Here is a 24,252-nt window from a genome sequence, read left to right as displayed (position 1 = left end):
GTATTAGGGGACCACTAAGGCCTATATAAAAGCATCCAAAGAGCACCATGTCATGGGACCTTTTTATTTCAATTGTGTAAATTGAATTTTTGTATGAGTTCACAGCCAAAGGCACCATCACTGACGAGTATGTCAGGAGCCCCAGTTGCATTTGTCCTAGTACAGTCCTGTTTCTATACTGAGGGATTATCAGTCCAGCATTGTTCAATAATTAACTGAAAATGAAAGATTGAGATAGTGAACTTTACCCTCTGTCGTCACAGTGCATGTACATTAGCCGCTGTTTGATTTAAGGGGCAGCAGCACAGATAATCCAGCAGTATACTTCATTCTCTCTGAGCGTCTGTGATGGAGAGAGGATAAGAGCGTCTGGATTATTCTGCACCACCAACAAACACACAGCAATCCCAGTGATACCCAGTTGACCCAGTGCCTTATCAATCTGAGTGCCAGACAGTCATGCTAAAGACAGACAGGTCAACTAATACAAGACCACTTTTCATTAACCGCTCTCTCGTGTGTGATAACTTAAACAGAGCAGTATTTAGTTGGAGTCATGTTGCTACTTGATTAATCTAAGTCCAATATTCACTCTCTTTTAGCTCTGTGTTTGGTCTCCACCAACTCCTGAGGGAAATAGTCTTTTTTATCTGCTAAATGCTCCACAGCCAGTCTCTAAATGTGAATGTGTCGGTCTGCTGTTTGGTGCTGAGCAAGTTGTGGGTTTTTAGATGCTAAGCGGTAAGACTGAACTAAAACAGTAAAGCTATGGGCCAGAAAACCAAAACATTGAACTGAAACACGCTTTAAACGTTCTGTACAGCTGAAGGTAACTGCAGAGTAGGGTGATCATTTTCTATTTAATCATTGAGAGTAACCTCTTTCGTATGGCACATAGTCATTTTCACCCATTGTCGATATAATGATTATTGCAGCTTTGAAGAGAGGATAGGTGGGGGTTGAGATGCAGGGGTTCCCTGTCTTGCCTTTGCGTAGGGCCCCAGTTTAATCAAAGTGCAGCATATCACCACTGTTTTGGTGTGTAATTGTTAAAGATTGAAAAAAGATATTTTGCATTTTACACTTAAATTACAAACATATTAATATGTAAACACTAAAGTCTGGGGACCCTTCATGGTCTGCTAGGCTACTATGACCCTGCATGCCAAAGGTCAGCCCAAACTGTGAAGACCTGTTTGGGAGTTGCAGCCCAAATACAACTCTCCCACTCCTCTCCATCTCTCCAGCTGTAATCAGTTTGCTTTTTGGAGCTATACTCTCTATCTTCCTCCAGCTGTTTGGAGAGGGAAGAGGGTCTGTGTGTGTGGAGGGATTATGTGTTTAACCAGATTAATAGCATCCTATTTTATGTGATGTAAAAGCGCAGATCAGATCCAGCGCTGCTTCTCATGTGTAATCCTGAAATATATGTGAATGAGAATAGCTGCTGCAAATATGCCAATGTGAACGCCCTTTTCTCCCTCCCTTTCCTCCCTAAATTGAGAGAAAGTGTGTGTGACTGTGTGCGTGTGTGTCGGCTTTGGTTTGGCGGTGCTGCTGACTCTGAGCCACGGATGACGCAGGAGTAGCCTAACGTTACAACCGAAATTTCAATTTCCGCGACACTTAACACACTCAATAGCCATGGGTTAGCTCAGTGTCGGAGCCGTGAAAACAGCCTATTGAAAAGAAAGAGAGAGAGAGAGAGAGAGAGAGAGAGAGAGAGAGAGAGAGAGAGAGAGAGAGAGAGAGAGAGAGAGAGGAGTGCTGGTGGGGGGTTGTTGAGAAGAGAAGCGAGAGAGAGAGTCAGAGGGAGAAAGGAGGAGGAATCGGACAGCCATTACCATTAAGGATTAGGCTACGTTTTCTCGTTTATATTCTCCCCAGCGCGTCACCCCTTCCCGGCTGTGCGTCGATCCGTTTTTTTTGGGAAAAAGCGTGGTAACAGAAACCCGATCGGAGGAGCGGAAAAAACGTCCAACCTTTCATCCATCCCTCCATCCATCCATCCATCCATCCCTCCTTCCATCCATCCAGGAGGAGAGGGAGCAGCGGCGGCAGCATCCCCGGCCTCCCTCGCTCTGTGTTCGGATTCCAGGACCGCTGCTGCCCCGGTGAAGGTAAGCGGCTCCGGAGCTCCGCGCAGCCTGCATGCTGCTGTAGCCACCCGTGCTTGTTCAAATCTTCATCTAGGCTAATCAGGTATTTTCAAGAGCTGCGAGTCAAGGATAGGAAAATTAAATTCTTAGAAATCAAAACTATCAACTCGAGGCGGAACACTATGGTCACGAGCCTATAAACTCACAAGACACACAGTTGAGGGATATATTTAGTTAGGGTTGTTTGTAACTAATCCCAAACCGTGCATTGGAAAATGAATATTTTTGATGAATTTGGCATTAATAAGGTTGTCTTGATGCTCTCCTCGCAGACACCATTATCAATAACGTGTTGATCGCAGGCTCCACGTTGATTGGCATTCATTGCACGATATGTAGCGTAGCTTATGTGGTTTCACTATAATAATTTCACATAGAGTTGTTGCCAGAAACCGTGTCAATTTCGAAGCACACTTCTCGTGATCCGTGTGCCCGAAGGGCTGGGCAGGAAATTACAGACAGATATTAGAGAGGGTTTCTGGGTCGTGAGAAGGCTGCCGAGGTTGTTCTCATTATAATGAGACACTTTAGCAGCACTATGGAGACAGCATTTCGGCAACAGCGCCAGCCACAAATGGATAAATGTAATTAGTTGGTGTGGTCCATCCGAGGCTCAGGGGCGGTGTGTGTTGGACAAAGAGCCCCGTGCTTCCAGTCTGCTCCTCGTGCATGCAGCTCTGCGTTCACAACGCGTTTGGTCTCCATGTCTGATGTCCACTCATGCAAACACATTCCCCATTCACATTCAAAGGGAAAGACACACAGAGAAAGATGGAAATGCATGCATGCAAAAATGATGACATGAAACACCAGCTGCAGCTCTATTATGCACACACTATTATGAGAGGCTGACTTTATTGATCTGTGCAATCCCCCTAGACCCTCCATCATCACACCTCTTCCTCCACCTGCTGTAGGTTATGGATCCCAAATGGACTCTAGCACTGCAGGCTGTCTGTCTGTCTGTCTGTCTGTCTGGAAAACCTCTGTGATATTATGCAAGGTGCAGTCAGAGACGGAAAGAGAAAGATTCAGGGCTCCCCTCCTGCCGCTTTGTAGCAGATGGTCGAATGTGCATCTCCCTCCAGCCTTATGTCGGACCTTCAACATGCAGGCTACTGTTCTCCTCAGTCAGATCTGTAAAACACAAAACAACCTATTCATAATTCATTTCCATTTTATTCAGGCGAAAAGATGGAATTAAGTTGGTCTCTTCCGCCCATTTCTTCCTCTGCATTGGCCGTGGACACTCCCCCCTTACTACTGCACTGTTATAGTGGAGGAAAGCACCAGTATGTCTCTGATGCAGGGGATGAATGAGGGCACTATTTCTGTGTGACACGGTTCTATATTGATTTGATCTGAAGTCTTTGAATTAGAGGATTTCTGTTTTATTAATCAAATCCGTTTTGCTCACAAGACTTATCAGAGACAGACATAACTACAGTGGATCTGTCCTCTTTATTCTCACATATGACTGCAAGTAGAGACTATCTTGATTATTGATATTCTCCAATTCATCTATTATTTCTTTAGTCTCTAAAATGCTCAATTTGATGTCTTCAACTTGTTTGTTTTGTCTGATTAACAGTCTGAAAGCAAAGAATATTAAATTAAACTTTAGATAAAACTGTTCCCTGTTTAATTGATACTATGTCAAGAAGGGGAAGCGGCTCTTAGGCTCTAGAAGCAATAATGGTTGGGTAAAGGCCAAGGTGACATCTCCAAGTCCCTTGTTTTGTCAAACCAACTGCCCAAAATCCAAATATATGCCATGTATAAAATGAGCTAAAACAGAGAAAAGAAGCAAATCTTCATATTTGAGAGAACGAAGCCAGCAAATGTTTGCCATTTTTGCTTGATAAAGTACTTAAACTGATTTTGTCTCTATCAACTAATCAAGTGGCTCCCAACCTTTTTGGTCCGTGACGTGACCCCTTTAAATGAGACACAATGTGTGGACATAAATCGTGATCAGTTCAACCAAAGATTTTATTTCTTCCTAGATTTTTTCAGGAGAATTTTTAGACACCCAAACAGAGCTGCAAAAACTTTAAAAATGACCATAGGTTTGTTTAACAGAACCCATAACATTAGTCTGGATCCTGACGCCCAGGTTGGGAATCTCTGGACTTCTCCATTAAACATTTCAGCACCATTTTCATGATACTAAAATCGTCCTCTTTGTGAAATGCTTGACTGGCAGCTCCAGCCTCCCCCTGTCTGTCTGTCTGTCTGTCTGTCTGTCTGTCTGTCTGTCTGTCTGTCTGTCTGCATGTCTGTCTAGCCAGCAGTCTCTGTTGGTTTGCTCTCCCTGCAGCTCTTTGGTATGCACAATGCATCGTATCATGAGTGAACGAAGAAAAAAAAATAGAGGCGGAGAGAAACAGAAAGAGAGATTTCTTATCTCTACAGTGTTTGTCTTTATGTCTTTATGATGTCCTGGAGCTGGAATTATTGATTAGTGTGTAAACTGTAGAGCCAGTGACATCACGCTGCTCTTATTTTCTCCATATATATATATATATATATATATATATATCTCTTATCGTATCCTTCTACACTTTTAACCTACACACACACACACACACACACACACACACACACACACACACACACACACACACACACACACACACACACACACACACACACACACACACACACACACTTCTTTCTTTTTAAGTTCTCTCTCTCACTTTGCCTCTAGTGTTCCCCTTCTTTCACTCTCACTTTGATTAACTCTCTCTCTTTCCAGTCATGCTGAGTAGTAGGCTAATGTAAGATATAGTATTGTTGGCAAGCCAGTCCAGTTTGTGCGTGTGTTTGTGTGTGTTTATATATGCGAATGTATATGCATGTGTATTAATTAATGTATGTGTGTGTGTGTGTGTGTGTGTGTGTGTGTGTGTGTGCATGTGGCGTGGGGGAGCTGCTGAGTCTAGCCAATTAATTTATCCAGTCAGTCAGTGTGTTACTCATCATGGGGCTGCGTCGTTCATACTCTACTTACTATCTGCACTTTTATTAACAACAACAAGTGGGCTTTCAGTGTGTCGTCTATAAGTGCAAGATAAAGAATTTGACCCAGACAGGAATGTTTCGAAGAAGATCAGATGTCAAAAAAGAAAGAGAGTAATGTTGTTTGATCAATATAAAGGACTAGTTTGACATTTTTAGAAATGCGCTTATTTGTTTTCTTGCCGAGAGTTGGACAAGAAGATTGAGACCACTCTCAGCAGTCTGTGCTAAAACTGCATTCACATCATGAGAACAAGAAGAAAACTCCTGTTATTCCAAATTAAGAGCGTTCACACGTTATTCCAAGCTAGCCAACGTTGCTGTAACACCGGCTGTGCAGCTCTGGATGCACACTGTAAATCACACGTTGAGAGGATGTGTGTTTTTTTTGCTCAGGTAGCTCTATGTTATGGAGTTTGTCAGGCCGAATTATTGTCTGTCTGTTGATCATGAATGTCAGTTTAACGCCCATCAGCGGCTGGTAGAGCTCTGGAATGACACAAAGACTTGCACCGGCAGTTACGACCGTTACTCTGGAAATGTTTGGTTTTCTGTCTCTGACTTTTCTTTTTTTTTTCCTGTCTTCCCCTTTCTGTCCTTCTTAATTTGTTGCTTAGATTCTCCTCACTAGCTCTACATCTTAGAGTCTGTTTCATGTCACTCCTTCTCTCTTTCCTCTTTCACACAAACACACACAAACACACATACCCTACTCAGGCTAAGCTGTGGGAACAGACCGTGTCCATGCAAATCCTGGTTGTGAGTTATAAATCAGGCCAGTCAAGCATCCAGCTGAAGAGGCAAGAGCCAAGATCCCTGCGTGTGTGTGTGTGTGTGTGTGTGTGTGTGTGTGTGTGTGTGTGTGTGTGTGTGTGTGTGTGTGTGTGTGTGTGTGTGTGCTCTGTATAAATCAGTTAGTATATTAGTCTTTATTAGAATATATTAGTTGGTTGGTTGAAATAATTGAATTTAATAATTCAAGTAATTTATCAAACAAAAATGTCAAATTTTCACTGGTTCCACCTCCTCAAATGCTGAGGATTTTTTTTTCAATATTATATCGTTGTAAGTGGAATTTATTTAGGACTTTTGGCCAAACAATACAAGCAATTTAAAGATGTCCCTTTGGGTTCTGGGAACTTTAATGGAAAATATTTTATATAGTAGTGTGTGTATATATATATATATATATATATATATATATATATATATATATATACACACACGCATAGTATAGTATAGATTAAATGCAAGTAATGAAAGTAATTATTACTTGGAGTCCTAATATGAAGCTGGGAGCAAACTAACTGTACAGCTGAATGTGTGTTTGTTGGTTTGACTGGGAGTGAAAACGCCTCGGCAAGTTTCTCATCAGACAGGAAGTGATGTCACTCACAGTGCTCCTCCAGAGTTTCTGCTGGTAGTTTCTTCTTCTTCTTCTTCTTCTTCAAATATCTCTTTTTCTCCTCACAGAGCACTAATGACACGGTGCGGCTTTGAAGCCTCCATTCTTCTCTCTATTTATAAAACCGCTTGTTACAGTGGCACTGACTCACTGTCAGCAGGCAGCAGGGAAACTGACTACACACACACACACACACACACACACACACACACACACACACACACACACACCAGAGAACCGCAGAGAATTCTGGGAAGGTTTTAACCTCTTCCTAGCAGTGTTACCGTGGAGACAGGGATTCAGGAAGTGGGGTTTTGCCAGCGGTCTAGCCCAGGGGCCAGCAGCGGGAGGAGGAGGAGGAGGAGGAGGAGGAGGAGGAGGAGGAGGATTTTTGGCAGGACTAGCCCAGATGGAAATCCCAGCCGTTGTGTCGGACACATCGCACACAGAAACATTCCCACCCGGTGAGCACCACTCAGGTCACTCCACAGTTTAGTCAGCTGCAGCCTCAGGGATGAACAACGACAGATCTGCTCTTCAGCAGCCAGCAGAAGTTTGTCACTCTGTAAAGTGCTCCCAGTTGTTGTAGTTAAGCTGGTTGTTTGTTGAGTTTCTCAGGAGCCACAGTAACTGTTAGTGGATGCATTCTGAAACAAACCGGATCACTGGTGGATTGGGAGACTTTTATTTTGAAAGACTTTAAATTAAGGAAGGAAACAAAACAACACTGAAAAATCTAATTCAAAAAAGATAGATTATTCGAGATTACTCAAAGTTGGTTTTACTTTGGCGTTGCAAAATAAGTTGTATAGGATTTAGTGGAATCTAGCAGTGAGGTTCGCAGATTGCAACCAACTGAACACGCCTTCCCTCACCTATCTCTTTCCAAGCGTGTAGTGCAGGGGTGTCAAACTCAATTCCACAAAGGGCCACCCTGCAAAATAAGAATCCCATCCAGGGCCAGACATGTTTAGGTTATTCACGTGCTATTATTTCATTGTAAAAGTCAAGGATCTTTTATTGTATTATTGCATGTCTCATATAATCTTCTCACTTACAGCTCGGTAGACATAAAGACCCCAAAAAATCAGCATCAAAGAAAAAATGACCAAAAAAGTTGAAAAAAAGCAACGAAAACGTCGTAAAACGGGCCAAAAAACATTGGAAAAAGTGGCAAAAAAGTCGGAAAAAAACAATGAAAAAAGCTACAAAAACTATGTGGGCCAAAGTCTATTGTGAACCTAAATTGATATGCGGGCCATATCAAAATCTGCGAGGGGCCGGATTTGGCCCACGGGCCTTGAGTTTGACACGTGTGGTGTAGTGGAACCTTATAAAGATGTGTATGGCCCTCTCTAGAGCCAGTGTTTGGTTTGTCCGTCCTGGGCTCCTGTAGGAACATGGCGGTGCAACATGACGGGGCCCGCTCCCTATTTAGATATGAAGTGCTCATTCTAAGCTAACGAAAACACAACAATCGTTTCAGGTGATTATACAATAATGAAAACATAATTATGAATATTTGATTCCAATTCTTCCAATAGTTCCTCCTAAATCCTACACACTGGTCCTTTAATTTGTACTCCAACTTCTAATTTGTCTCCTGCTGTAATCCTGAATGTCAGCCTGTCTTGTCACCTCCATCACAACCTTTAACCTCTGTGTTCCAGACAGAACCAGAAGATGGTGTTTTGCCTTACAAACCGTTTTCACAAAAGACATTTTGGCTGGTCACAGCAGGAAAAGCAGGGGTGTAAAAGATAAAAATGAACAATTTCAGTTTCAGGGTCCTAGTATGCATGCATGCTTGTCTTACTGAGGATGCTGCTGTGATAAAAGCCTGTTTTAGTAAACTGAGGATACTTTAAGAAACCTTCTGAGAAACGTTAAGCTGCGTTTGAAATTGTCGTCTCAGTTGAATGTTGGATTTGTTATGTTGTTTTTAAAGTTATGTTTTTGTCCCTTAGTTTCAAATTGTATATACATTACTGCTGACCATTTTTTCAGATGAAGAGCTTTTCAGTTTTAATTGTACTTATTTCCTTCTAAAAGCTGATGGTTTTGGGCTCCATTCCTTTGATTTAAAAACAAATTAGGTGATTCTTCAGATAGGTTTGAGTTGTGTGTGATACAACACGTTACTTTCTTTGCATTTCTAAAAAATAAATCATGTTACTTTATATAATTGTTGTAGTTGTAATTGCAGATGTATTGGAAAAGTCTTCATTGCTTCATTTTGAAATGATTATGTAACTTTGACAAAAAATGAAGGCAGACTAGATATTCACTTTATCAGATTCAGGCATGGTTTATAGAATAATATATTTGATTTGCAGTGAAACATTCCAAATCACTGCTGGTATGTCTTCTAAAGACACTTTTACAGCTGAATATCAGATAAAAAAGATAGATGTTTTTCACTGTAAGTCTTAGAATGATTTACTTTTTAAGAAATTAGCATATTGCTAAATACACAGTGAAGATTAAAATAAATCCGCTGATTTTTACAAAGTTTGTGAGTTGGACTCAAACTCACGAAACAAGCAGCAAACAACAGATGTTAACTAAGTCCCTGTGGAGCTGCAATATAAGAGCCAATAACGGGCAATTCATTCTCTCAGGACAGGTATTGATTTTATACTGTGATGGACGGATCAGAGCATCAGATCCCCAGAGTCCACACACACACACACACACACACACACACACACACACACACACACACACACACACACACACACACACACACACACGCACCAGAGAACCGCAGAGAATTCTAAAATCTGATGTTTTTGGCTCCATTAATTTGATTTAAAAAACAAGTGTGTGTGTGCTACATAAGTATTTACTATCACTCATTCGTCTTCAAAGATGGATGATCGACAGATAGAGAGAAGCTGAGAAAGAGAAAGGAGAAGAGAGAGAAAGGACAAAGACAAAGAGTGTAAGAGGAAAAAAGCTCTCCTGTCTTATTGACTTTTCTTTAAAAATAGAAACACTAGATGAGCTTTGAAATCTCATCTCTCTCTCTCTCTTTCTCTCTTGTTCTCTCCCTCTCTCTCTCGCTTCTCTGTCTTTGCACTTTGACTCTGCCAAGTCTGTTGAATTGTCGCTGTTAAGAAATTCCCTGCCTTCTCCACCCCTCCATCCAAGCACAGAGCTGTCTTTCTTCCATCACAGCCGGCATCATTCATCATCAACAAATCAGCTCCAAGCAGGACATAATGTAATGTGTCCAGACCTCAGTGGTCTCTGTTGAGCTGAACTAACTTTTACTTAAAAGCCATATTGTGTGTGTGCATGATTATTTGACTATAATATATGTATATACACCATATATAACATTTTGTAGTTTGGCAAATGTGGCTTTTATGGCAGCGGTCATATTCAGAGTAAGGATTACATTTATTGGATAAGTGACTTTACACCTAAAAGGAATAAGATTTGTTAGTCGAGTGTTATTTTGTGCTACAGCACTGGAAAAGAATTCTGTATAAAGGCGAATCAACAACTTATCATATAATGAAAGTATTATAATTACTTATACTACTAGTATACTAGTAGTATTTAATTTAAGTATTTGTTTGTACTTTATGTAAAAACATACATGTATATACAGTACATATCTTGTGTTATTTCTGTACCAACAAGCCTAAGTCTACAGTCATGTTATAACTCTGCGAGGCTTTACTTAAACACAGCAATGCTTAGAGCTCAGTTCTAATGTCAGCATGCTACCATGCTAATGTTAAGACGGTATAATGTTTACAAGTTCACCAACTTAATTGAATGTGTTAGCAAGACTTTTCCTAATTAGAAATGTTGCCTTGATGAAGAGGGAAAGTCAGAGGATCGCCAAAGTCATTACACCTCATCCTCTGGGGACCATGAATGTCTGTACAAAATGTCATGGCAAGAAATGTAATCTTGTTTGACATATTTCTGTCTAGACCAAAATCATGGACAGACCAACCCACATCGCACCAATAGCATGGCTGCCCCCTCTTAGTCGATTAATTGACTAATTGATTGTTTTGGTCTTAGTCGACTAAGATTTCTTTAGTCTTTTTTTAAATTTTTTTTATGCGTTTTCATTTTAAGATTTAAAGTGGTGCTTTTGCATGATTCTTTGTAGAGAAAAATTCTTTTTAAACTCCGATTTCTAAGATTAAATCAACAAATCAATTAGTTGTCAAAATCACATGAGTGGCGACTCAGAATTTCTTTAGTCGAAGACAGCCCTACTAAAAATAATAGAAATATCGGGAATAAAACTCTTATCCCAGCAGTATGCGCATAGTTCTTCTTTGGATCTTGATTGATTGACTGCAGTGATGGGAAGTTATGGACGGCAGGATTATCAATCCTATAAAATATGTTCAGGCTAAGATTCTCCATCCACCTTTGCTCCTGTGAGCCGGCTTCGGTAATCTGTATCACCAGATGGAAGAAAGCACATGACAGTAGTCATGTGCTTTCTTCCATCTTTTACTCAGAGCTCTACAGCGGCAGAGCGCCACTGTAGGCCTGCAGCCTCGAAAACTCCTTTAAAGTCTTCTAGACGTGATGACTAACTTAACCCAGTTGTTTCTGCCCTCCTGATCGTTGCGTTATTACTGTTGTGCTGTTACGTTGAAACTTTGCATCATTCATGACCCCTGCATGATCACACTGGACGCCAGCAATGAATTATACAGTGTCTCCACTTTAGACTAAAGCGCCTTCTTCTCTCTTTTCCCACAATTCTTCTTCCCTCCCTCTTTCCTCCTCCCTTCTTTTGACCTTATTTCTTTCCCCTGCGCCCTTGCTCTACATCCCTCTCTCCTCCTTCCATCCCTCTTCTTATCCTCTCTTCCTCGTCCCTCTCCTCCTTACAGCCCTGAAGTAAGATGGAGTCGTCAGACGACGATACTCTGAGCGAGCGCTCCTGCGTCAGCGAGCCGTCCTTCCGTAGCGAGCGCTCAGGGGGGTCGTTGTCCCCGTGCCCGTCAGGACCCGTGGGTCCGCCCGGAGACACGTTGCCGTGGAATCTGTCCAAACATGAGAGGAGGAAGAGGAAGAGCCAGGACTCGGTGCTGGACCCGGCGGAGAGGGCGGTGGTTCGTGTCGCAGGTAAGGGAAACCATCTCCCGGAGATACTGTCGATGGGCCTTTGAGCAAGGCACTCAACCTGCATCTGTTGAGCGGCAAAAGGTAGAAGACTGATTGTTGTGGGAAGCTTCCAGTGGAGGATGTGTGGAAGAGTCTGAATGGGCAGTGGTGGCCTAAAGGTTAGAGAAGCTTGTGAGCGGGACCGACAGGATACATTTTGGGGGGAAGTGAAAGAGCATAGCTTGTCCCTCCATCATTACCACCACCGAGTTGCCCTTGAGCAAGGCCTTAACCCCACAAAAAATTGACAGACTGTGGTTGTAGCAGGTATGAATGTGTAACTGTGTGAATGTGACAGGTCGTCGTTGCAAATGGGAATTTGTTCTCAATTGTCGTACCTGGTTAAATAAAGGTTAAATAAAAATTAAAGCTGAAGCAGGATGTGGCTGTAAGAGTGAGCAGTGGGAAACAGAGACTATGCAACGCATCAGCAAATTTAAATTTATGCTAAAGTGAAACCTGGCGGGAGTTGAAATGCGTTGTCTGGTAAACTTTGCTCGTAAAAACAGATGAGGGATTTGTGTTCAGTGACTTCAAACTGACAGTAAAAGTGTTAATGAACCTTCACTTATCTGTGAAATCAGAGAAGATCAAAGAAATAATTTTAATCCACTGAATCACTTTTTTTTTGTCCAGCAGCGCACATACAAACCATAAAGATCAGATGGCACCTGTGCTTGTGGCGAGCTAACAGAGAATTATACTGGGTCAAAAGTACAAAAACTGCCATTCGACCGAACACAATATGATACTATTAGTCTTTTTATCATTGGACGTCTTGGTAAAAACATTGTATCTTGTATTGAGCAATAGCTACAGGATGTGTCCAATTCATTCACATTTGCTTGCTGACATTTTCTTGGCTTCTCATGTTTAATTATGGGGGCTTCCTTCTGACTTTGATTAAAGGCCCACATACTTGGAAAAAGCCCAGTTTCCTGCAAAATCGTTGGCCAGTAAATGTCACCGAAATGAAAGGAAAATCTAGCTGTGGTCTCGTATATATTCATACTTTGGATAAAAACATCTACTGCATGTTATTAAAAGTGTTGTCTAGTAACACTCAAATGTGTTCACCGCTGTTATTAAGATACATAAAACTGAAGGTTGTCTTGAAAACCCGGTGAGGAGCTTGTGTTTCTTCTCCTTCAGGGCTGAAACACGAGATCTGGTTTTATTATCTGCATCCATCCTCTCAGACGTCAAAGCTGAAGGTTAGAGATGTTTTAATCAGCAACAGTAACACCTCCCTAACATGGACGACTGGGATGTCCTCCCTCTCTCTGTCCCCCCCCCCCTCCTCTTTTACTCGCTGTAACAGAAGATGGAGGAGAAATGGAGGTTACTCAGTTCTCTGGAGAAGCCAGGGTTCCCCTGCTCGCGTAATAAGACACTTGTAGCAGCCTAATAGCTTTCTTACTTTTAGTGGAGGGAAGACTTCCAGCTTCGGTGAGGGAAATGATGTAAAAGGTGGCGCCTCTTATCATCTGTGGTATTTTTTCCACTCACATTATCTCATAATCATGCTGATTATTTATTTGTTTGAGGCTTTTTTCACATACACACTCCACACTCCAGGCTGTCTCTTTGACAATACCATCCTCAGGCAGGCCTAGAAGATCATTTCAGACCCCACCCATGTCCTCCACAATGAGTACCAGCTTCTTCCTTCAGGCAGACGCTTCAGAGTCCCCCCCGGTGCAGATTCAACCGCTGTAAGAACTCGTTTGTCCCCTTGTCCATCAAAGCCATGAATGGGAAGCCAAATGCCAAATGCCTCAAATGCTGCTTTTATCTTAAACGTACACTGTGTAGGAATTTCTCCAATCTAGCGGTGAAATTGTATTTTGCATTCAAATGAATAGCGCTCTCTAGCGCCTCGCTTTTTCAAATGCGTGTTGCAACTACGGTAGCCGTTATGTACCAAGAAGCTATGACAACATGTCTTCCAATTTTCGCTTTTTAGGCGACAAGGATTCCTTCTCCTGTGGCTCGGCATGAGTATGATCCTCCATTATGAACTGAAGTGCAGTGCAAGCTTCCAAATTTGCCGGGGCAGTGACAATCGCCTCTCACCGATCTCCTTCTCCGTTTCAGGTGGTTTCAGTCATGTGACGCTGGCTCTGAACTAAAACGCGTTGTGGATTAGCTAGACAGGCAGGCTAGTGCTTTATGTCCCTCTCAGCCATTATAGTTTTTCAAAATGGCGGAATGACATGGAAACCTCCTTGGACTTGCCCGTCCAGTGTAAATACAGATAAGAAATTCTTTGCTTACGAGGATAAGTCAGATCATTGGCAGAGGTAATTTTACACCAATGAGGATATATTTATGAATGAAGACGTTGATTTTAGCTAATAAAATACTTAAAACACTACACAGTGTACCTTTAAACACAAAATTTTTACTTTTCTTACCAGGATTTTATGTTGATAAGGCAGCTTACCCTTACTTATATTATAATGACAATTTTGTTGGCTAGTGGCAGTCTCTGCATTCAACATGGGCATGGCGATGTAGAGTAATGCAACACGCTGTGTCTGTGTACTTTATGTTTGTGTGTATGTATGTATGCATTATGCTGTGTTGAATTCTTTAAGCAGCAGCAATTGTTTGTTTGCCCAAGACAAATTTCCTTCAGGACAATAAAATCTATCTTATCTTATAAATGGATGCTAGTGGATGGGTGTCCTGGTCTGCCGCCCCCCTCAGCATATAGCTGTGACTGTCTGTCGAAGCGCTGCTTGAAGTAGAATAAACTAAAATATTGCTTTACATTTATTTAGCTAAAGCGTTTATCCAAAGCGACTTACAATAAATGCATTCGTCCATGTGGGATATAATTAGAGACAGTAAGAGATAGAGTTTTAAACATTAAAAAAAATATTATAATCATTTGTTTTTAAGGTTTTCGAATTTCTCAAATTTAATTATTTTTTAAATGCATTTTTTTCCTCACATTTTTTTAATTAAAATGTCACCAGTGTCACCAGACTTCTGGACTAACCCTAGATGCAAAATTATCGGTATCAGCTGAAGCTGCCATGGAAATGATCAGTTATTGGCAAATAATTCCATATCATGCATCTCTAATTCTTCCTGTCTTTAGAGTGTTGTAAGTGATCTTTTAGCTTTTTTTATGTGAGAAATATAGTTATAAAGTGACAGCGCTGCTCTGATGCCACTAACATTGTAAATGCCAGTTGCATTGGAGGCGATGGGGGTTGGGATGTTGGAGTAGGGAGGCGATGACGAGACAGTAAAAGCCTACTTTATAGACATGGAAACAGCATGTAGGTCAGGGTGAAGGGCTTTGCATGTGCATGTTATTGCTTTCATAGTGCACGTATGTGATGTATTTCCTGCACTGGAAGCTCTTTCAGTTGGAAGACTATTCCAGACCTACAGCGTTAATGTCTCAGAGTCTCTAAGCTCCTCTATCTGTTCACAAGAGAAGCCTGTGTGTTGGTTTTTTTGAGATAGCTGGCTTAACAATCAGCTACTTGGTTTAAAGCCCGAGACACACCAAGCCGATAATCAGCCGTCGGACAGTCTGGCGAGGTCAGTGACTCGAGTCTGTTCGGTGTGTTCCGTGCCGTCGTCCGTCCGAGAGGCCGTCGTCCTTCATTTTGGCCGATTTGACATGTTGAATCGGAAGGCGGGCACTGCCGGCAGTCGGACTCAAATGACCAATCTGATTGGTAGAGTGCTAACCCGGAAACAGGGAGCGGGATGAGTGTGACTAGAGTCTCTCAAAATCTGACAAAAATCTTCTAAACTGACCTTTGTCGATCTGAAATGAAGACAGATTCAGCAACTGCACGGCCTATTTCTCGCTCAAAATGTTTTCAGAAACAGGTTTCAGTGACCTATTTTAGTAAAATATGAGATCGTATGCTGTCGTTAACTTTCCGGAAAAACCAGAACCCATGTGACACGTTCGTCCAATAAGCTGCCGGTTTTCATTTTTGGGCGACAATACAGATTAGCGTCGCCTGCTGTTACGGAGATGTATTACGTCTCGTCGCTTTGGTGTGTTCCGAGGCACTTTTTTGACCAACTCGGGGAGACTGATCAGTCCAACTGCCTTTTCTGCCGAGGGTCGGCCGTCTGGTCGGTGTGTCATGACCTTAAGACAAGCTTTCAGCTGAGTCTTGTCTTTCCTAAATCTGGCTGTAAATGTTTGGAGGGAAGATTTACAGTTTTCTGTGAGCCATGATGTCAGGTGGTGCAACAGCTGCAGCTACTGGACTTTATTTTTTTATTTAATTGAACAATTTTCACAGCAGAGTGTTAGTGTGAAGAAGCGGTGTAAGTCTTTGTATTTTAATCTTTCTGTGGGGATATGACGAGCATATTTCTCCAAGCAAGCGAGATGTTTCATGTCGAGTGAAAGTGAAATTGGCAAAATTAGATGTTGCATGTTAAAGAAAAAAAGACAGTGGGTGTATCTGTTTGCAAAACTGAGTTGATTTTTAAGTGTTCAAAAATGAGAGAGGGGAATTTGTGGAGGAGGGTGCATATAAATGATTAAGTATGTGTGTGTACTTGTGGGACTGTGTCACATGCACACACATGTACATTGTATGCACAGAGTGGGATAATAATAGATAAAAAGCAGCTTGTGGTTAAAAAACAACAGTGAAAGTTCTACATATTGTAATGTGAAAACTAGGAGAAAGAAAGCAAAGTAAAAACAATTCAAGTTGAAAAGCATCCTAAGGAAATTACCAAAAGTATAATATAATCAGGGTCACTTACTGGTACAACTTTTTTTTATTATTTCTTAAATATAGCTCGGCCTCCTGAGGCAACACGTAAAACGTCCAATAAATAGGCCTACTGTAAAAATTACTTTCCTCAGCCAGGGCAGCTGAAAGGAATATTTTAATTGCTAACAAATGACCACAAGCAATATGAAATAGTGAGAAATGTTGAAAATAGCTGCAGACTAAACGCCATGAAATTCTTTTTCCGGCACCAACACGTGATGGCCCTTTGCTGTTTACATGTGAAAGACTAATTACAACCAGATCTGAGGAAAGAAGTATAATAAAAAGGAAGAAAATGTACAGTTTCATCTTTTGTTTACAACGAGCGTAGGATATGAATGCGTGTCTAATTTTCTGTCGTAGTTGCTGGCAGATGTGAGAAAGGAATGATGTGTTTTTAATAAACGCTTTCTGATGGCTAAACTTTTCCAGTCCTCTTTTTTTTTTTTTTTTTTTGTCTGTTTTGCATAAACATGTGACATGTAGTGGAAATTAACAGCTGTTCTGCAGTTTGGACGCCAAGAGTTTGTGTGTGAGGTAAATAAAGGACAGTTCTGATAGAGTGAAGGTAAAACATTTAAACATGATTATCTGCAATTATTAAAAGAGACAGTTAAGACAGGGAGTTTTCCTGGCAGCACCTTTGGGCTGAGACAGCGAGTCAGACTTGTTTGTGTGGAGATGATTCGGTTATGGCAGCAGGCAGCAGGTAGTGGCCGAGCTGACGATGGCGCCATCACAAACCACCCAGGGGTTCAAACACAGACAACGCCTTTCTAACACTGCCAATATTGGGCCGTGTGAAATTTTATTTCTAAAAGCTGCTGATTTGTAGAGCCAATACTATTGTGTCTACATCTCAATATGAAGCAGGTCTTCCTGAAATTAGATATAGCCATATGGAAAATGCAACAAATGACACTTACAAATTGGTTCTTGAAAATTTGAGTTGCACAACTCCTCTCCAGTATGCCTTATTCCCCAAATGTCTTAGAGTTTTTTCATGGCCACTTTAACCCAAAAATGAGATGTGGGCCACTTTATTGACACTTTGTGAAGGTGTCCTGCAGTCTTCAAGTAAACAAATTAAACAGATTTATTTAGGAATACACATCTTGTGAGCACAATATAAAGCACAAAATAAAGTTATTAAAATAGTTTTTTGAGACAGGACTCTCATAAAAAACAGTAGCTTGTTTGTATTTTGTATTTTGTAAGACCCACTCTCAGTTGTAACTGAGAGTGGGTCTGGCTTTTTTCCAAATGTAAAACAAGTCACCTACCTTGTTTAATCTGTACAAAAATCTAAAGGGTTCAAATTATGTTATGGGGGGGGGGGACAGAACACTGAATCTCAAGCTACTTTTGGACAGAGCCAGGCTAGCTGTTTCCCCACCCTGCTTCCAGTCATAGTGCTAAGCTAAGCTAACCAGCTGCTGTGTCCAGCTTCATATATAGCAGGCAGATATGCGAGAATCCCATCCTAACTCTTGGCAAAAATAACCAACATGTAGATCTCTTCTTTTCAAAGAGTGATCTGTTTGGATTGTGTTTTGAAGAGTATATAGATTGCTGTGCTTCTCTTGTCAATCCACTCATTGATGGATCCTCTTTATCTGTTTGGACATCAAACCATTAAAACAGAGCAGGAGTCTAGTTGATGCTTCTAAATGTGCTCTGTAAGCTTGCAGAGTAATTCAACTGGTAACATCCAGTTTTTCCCAGGCGTGTCCAGTGCTCACTCAGGCGTGAAGCCTATTGTGATGATTTTACATTTTACATAATATGAACTATGTGTTTACATTGACCTCAATTTCCATTCAGGCTGAGGCTGGAATGTTGAAAGTGAATACATTAGGCTGCTTGTACCAATAAGTTGCATTGTTTACAGTCCAGTTAAAATACTAAAATAAGTGTAACATCAGAAAAAGACATATCATATCTGTAACAGGTATTTTTCTTCTGCCTGGAACGTGTGTTTTATTAGAGAAAGTAATGAAATGAATGTGAGAAGAGGGAAAAGCTTGCTTGCTTTCCTACATGACAGAATAAAGAAGAAATGGAAGGAGAGAGTGCAAACACGAGGGGCTTTGTGAACATGATGAGTTTTGAATTCCCACTGGAGAGGAGAAAGAGAGACGCTGCTGTCCTGACTGGACTCGGCCTGCCTGCTGAGCGTGAATGTCAATGGAACCTCCCAACAGCTGCTGGTTTTTCTGTTTATGGGAATGACAGTTTGGGGATTTGCTAAGACACAGTGAGCTCTAGATGTATGGAGAGCAAGTTTAATAATCTCATAACATTTGCTGTTGAAAGTTCAGTCAAGTTTTTTGTTGTTGCATACATTATTTATTGTTGAATGTGAGCACGGATGACCTGTGTGGATTGAGACTCTTTTCACAGCATCCAATCCACCAACGCATGTTGCATGTTGCATGTTGCATACAGTATTGGGACTCATTTAGTTCCATGCAGATGATCTGTAAGCAAACATGTTGAACATAAAGCACATTAAGACATCTGTAGTGTTTTAGACTTGTATTATTGTATGTTTCTGTGTATATATTTGCGTTGGTTTCGTTTTAGCTTACAGTAAAAGAAGTGGTAAAAGTGAAAGATTCAGGCAGAAAATTGTGATATTACATTCATTAAAAATGGATGTTTTAATAAACATTTTCACAGCAAAACAGAGTTGAGAGCAAAGTGTGTCTCTGTGTGTCAGACTGCAGGCGTGATGATTTATGCACGTGAACATGAGGACCCCAGGCGTCTGTGCCTGCATGTCACTTAGGCGTCCACCGTCCCGCCTGCTGCTGTTGCTTCCACATTTCTTTGTCTTCAGGCAGCGGAAAGGAAGCCTCAGCCGAAAGCTGTTCCCCCGTTGCCATAGCGACGTGGTCTCCTCTGTTTCCATGGTTGTAAAAGGCGAGGAGAAGCAATGGTGGCAGGGTGAGAGAGACTGACACTGAATATAAAAGGAGGGCAAATCAAATAGTGAAAGAGAGAGAGAAAGTGTCAGCATTTAAATTCACAGGGGGAGAAAAGAGGAGGGAGTTTGTAAAAAGAAAAGAGAGAGGGAGGAGTGAGTTATTGAGTATAAGGTAATGAAGAGAGGAGAAAGAAATGGAGTTGGAGAAAGAGAGGGGGGAGGTATTGGGGAGATGGAGGGAGTGGAGGAAAAAAAAGGCAGGGTTCAAAGAGGAGTGGAAAAGAAATGATGACTTTTAACGGAGGGTGAGGGGTGAGGGAGGTCATTAAACAGAAAGAGAATGATGAAGAGGGATAAAGATTGAAAACAAAGTCACTGACAACTTAAGAGAGATAAAGATTGAAAAAGAGAACTGGGTTGAAGGAGCAAAGGAGAAAGAAAAACAAAGTGAAACACTGCCATGAAGGAAAACTGCAGCTGAGGTTGAAAGAGATTAAACCAGACACAGGAAGAAGAAAGATAAGATTGGTTAAAAGAAATATAAAGAAAGGTATTTGATGTTTGTGGCGAAAGCGTGAGGAATTTCTTCTGGAAGGCGAAAAGAGGAAAAGAGACAGAATGTAAAACAATGAAAGAAAAGCACTAGAAGGAAAAAATACACTGGGGGAGAGACAGAGAGAAAGAGACCTTGAGGGAAGATAAAAAATAAAAACGAGAAGATAAAGTTGGAATAGGGTACAGCTACAATTGAGCTTTCATCACAAGACTATGTTTTCATCTTTTTTTCTCTTACTGTATTCTTTAGAGCTTTAATGAGCATGCTGAGAACTCCACTAACTCTGTTTACATGTTGAGTTATTGGATTATCTGCATTCTAGGATCAACCATGGATTTTACACATGCATTATTCTGAGGCTGTTTTAAATGTTTGTATCCGCATTTGAAACTATAATTGCGTCAATTGAGTTAAGACTGCAGGTCAAAGGTCAGACGTTACTAAGAATCTAATCCAAAATGTACAGTGTGCGACTACATAACACACTAATCCAAGTCACACACATTTTTCAATAATTTCATTCAATCTCCTGCTCATTCCTGGTTATTTAGGGCACTGAGCTGCTTTATCAGGCTGCAAGTCAAACCAAAATGCAGGCGTGGACAATCAGATCACAATGTTTGATGTTTCGGCTGTTTTGTACAGTAGATGTGCAGTGCTCCCAACAACATTGAGGACAGTAACAGAAAGGGTTAGAAATGGGATGTAAAATATTTGTGGTTAAAGTTCGGGGAGTTTCTTGTTAGAAGGCGTAGTGGTGCTCCGCTGCTGCTGAGGCGTTGGTCATGCTGATGTGTCGAGGACTGGATGTCCTTTTGGCTCTCAGAGCACATTCATTGTGCAGCTGGACTCTGCATGACAGTATGGACGCACAACAACACACACTCATCCATATGCAAGTACACAAACAGGAGGACGCATGCTGCAGAAAGAAAGCAGCGTGAGTGACAGATCGAGGCAGACAAGAGAAAGAGGTGATTCGGTATACTGTCAGCGTTCTTTATTTTTAACAGCCACACTTTAATACGCATACACACGTCTTTTACTAGTTTTATTATTATTTAATTTAACATTACACACATCATGAGCTGATTGCAAAATGAAAAGACAACATACAAATGGGCGAACATAAACAAAAGTAGGTTTTTACAGTCACTCAGAGTTACTGTCATTTCTTTTGCCCACCACCAGGTGGAGATGTAAATGTTTCACACATTACAGTAACAGGTTGTCCTTCTAGGGAACCTTGTGATATGTGCTTAGTTTTTTATTATACAAGCTAACTGATAAAAAAAGTTTAAAAAAATCAGCTTTGACTGTAATCTTATGATGAATGTTTCTATATGGGTATGTTTATCTCCAGCTGTTTGACAGTGTGCAGTCTAAGAGAATGAAAGGTTACTGGGACCTTGAGACCAGGGTCAAACAACATCTCTCTGTGCAGTGTGTGTGTGTGTGTGTGTGTGTGTGTGTGTGTGTGTGTGTGTGTGTGTGTGTGTGCCCCGATTGGATTCCCTGTGATGTGTGCACCGTGTAATAAGGGATGAGTCAGAGGGAGACACAAAGGAACATTTATAATAATGAAAGACAGGTAGAGATAAAAGAAATTGAGCTGTTTCTAATCATTTAGCCCTGGGTGCTTAATTAATGGAAATAATTGTAATCACATGAGACCACTTGTAAAATGACTGAAAGCGTATCTTTTATGGTTATAAATTGAAACCACATTTCCCACAATCCTATTCTTTCCCGAACAAGCTCTGATTATCCAGTTAAAGATTATCTCTCTCTTTTTCTTTTTTTTTTCAGAAGATGATAAAAATATTGGATTTTTTTTCCCCTTCAACTTGTAGCTTGTTCCTCCATCTGTTACCTTGAGAAATGTTCTGTTCAATGTTTTGTGCTGCAAAGTGCTCTCTCAGTGTGTGCAGTATAGAAGACAGTAGATGCTGCCTACACCCATGACATAATTATTAATACAGTTTGCCATTCATCCTGGTTAAATCACTGCCACTTTCTTTCATTTCTTTTTCTTTCCCCCTTTACATTCTTCTTGTATTTTATCTTGTTAGAAGCGGGTGTGTGCATGGATGCTAGAAACAACAATATAGGATATATCTAAAGCCAGATCTGTTACAGCAACAGTAATGACCCACACACTTGAAAAACCTTCAGTATTATACACATGCAGCTCACATTAATACATACACATAGGCTGCTTTGATACATTCAATTAGAAAGAAAAATAGGGGGTTGAAGGCAGAGGCTTCCCTTTAAGGTAATCTTTTATAGGTCTCTATATGGGATTAAATGACATATAATCTTTAGACCATTTAAATGAGGCTGATTTATGGGCTTTGACCTCAGGATGATCGTATGTTGAGCTTATCCCCTGAAGCCTGTGTTTTACCCTGTAGGACAGGACTTATTGTGGCAGAAAGTTTTTTTGTTTTAGTACTTGTCATTTTTTAAATAAATTGAACATAATGGCTACTTTGTATTTGTGTTCCCTGAAATTGTTTTGGCTGAGAAGGGTCTGTGATTGCATTTCTTCTGCACTCATTTTGGATCCAAGAATGCAATATCTATGTTAAAAGTATGTGGGTGTACTAGCATGTTAACAAGGCTTGGATTGGATTTATTTATTTTTTTTTGCCACAGTACTCCGTAAATAGATTCAATTAGCCTTCAGATGGCAGTGTGCTCCATTATTTAACCTTATCCACAATCAAAACTTCCTTACATATGGACACGTTGAGCAAATTCCAGTATTATATTTATGTGGTTTGTCCTAATGGTGGTCCTAATGGTCTGTTGTTATATTTGCACTTTGCATAAGAAGGACACTTTACTGAACAGATGTTTATTAGTACTGAGTTATTTGCTTAATCTGCTTTGATTTACTATTGTTTCTGACAATTCTGCATTGCAAAGTTAATTCCAATTGTAGTGGAGGTACCTGTACTTCATCATAGGATACAAGTGGTCCCTACCTTTGAGGGGACAAGTGGACCCAACAGTATGCCAAGTAAATGCCTGCTACACAATATGTTTCTCTTCTAATTTATTAGGGATGTGTAATGTATCACTTGTAGTGATGTAATGAACAAAGTTCAGTAATATTATCACGGCCACCAATTTAAAAATTATTTATCGCCGTTAGATCCGCCATATTGTATTCTCCATCGTTCATCAACTCTCTCAACACCTGCTTCTTTGACAGATAGCTTACACACGCTACTTTAAAGTTTTCCTCATTTGGTTACAAATTGGTTATAGTCCATGAGAATGTAACCTTAGTAGCCTAACAACACGTTATGGGTGTAGTAAATTTGTTTAATATCTGACACAGTAATAGGCCCCTAGCCTACTACTTTTTTTTGTGTGCCTTTGCCCAAGGGTTTAGTGGTGTCTGTCACCGAGCCGTGCCCACCATCTGGGGGCGCTGCAGCTCCATTTTTTCCACCGGCAGCCATAAGCTAGCGAGTAGTTCTACCCTACCCCACCGGCTTTTGAAATTCCTGTGGCGGAGGTTCCTGGCGTGGCCGGTAGAGAGGGATGGAAGACAGCCACTGCAAGAAGAGCCGAGAAACCTGAGCAGAAGAGGGAGAGAGAGAGAGAGAGAGAAAAACGAACACATACACATTCACACGGAGGCAGAGACCGCAAAGCCTCTGATAGAAGCAGCCATTACGGCTGGGAAGCATGCTGGGAGCTTGGGAGGCTCGCCTCGGATCCACAGGACGCCGACACAGCCTTGGATAGGAAGCCCGAGGAGTCCGGATACTGTTTCGCCTGGAGCTCCGCCGATTTGAGGACGGAAACACACACTGCCCCCCACCTCCTCTACTGACACTCATCTGGGTGTGTAGGATCTATTCCCACCCTCATACACATACAGGAGGCACAAAAAGCAGCAGTCGCCGGGTGGAGGTCGATATTCAAGGAGGGACTGGTCGGAGACACACACCGAGTAATGCGACTGTGTGTTCCCGCACACATACGTACACACACCGCGGTAATGGATAGATAGCGTTTATGTAACCTTAATTCAAGTAGATACTCGCATCTTAAATGTCCTAGCTACATTTTCATATAAAACGCGCTCAGTTCAGGCTTTTGTTGACCTTTTTTTATTCTCTTAGTATCCCTAAGGATTATCTAACCCTGCTAGAAAGTGAGCTACCGGGCTTTTAGTGTGCGTCAATGCATCAAATTAACTAGTTTCATACAAGGTGGTGTTGAATTGGACGCCGAGG

General features: G+C 41.2%; 1 protein-coding gene across 1 annotated transcript in view; it reads left to right on the top strand.

Annotated features, from left to right (window-relative positions):
* The first annotated feature begins 1,787 nt into the window (after nucleotides 1-1,787).
* Nucleotides 1,788-24,252, top strand: part of macf1a (microtubule actin crosslinking factor 1a) — a 246,337-nt gene continuing 223,872 nt past the window's right edge. The window contains 2 exon segments of the mRNA XM_028596953.1: nucleotides 1,788-2,120; nucleotides 11,463-11,697. Coding sequence (XP_028452754.1) covers nucleotides 11,475-11,697 — 223 coding nt within the window. The 5' untranslated portion in view covers nucleotides 1,788-2,120; nucleotides 11,463-11,474.

The sequence above is a fragment of the Perca flavescens genome, chromosome 14 (assembly GCF_004354835.1).
Source record: "Perca flavescens isolate YP-PL-M2 chromosome 14, PFLA_1.0, whole genome shotgun sequence".
Lineage (NCBI taxonomy): Eukaryota > Metazoa > Chordata > Actinopteri > Perciformes > Percidae > Perca > Perca flavescens.
This window is presented reverse-complemented; position numbering and strand designations above follow the sequence as displayed.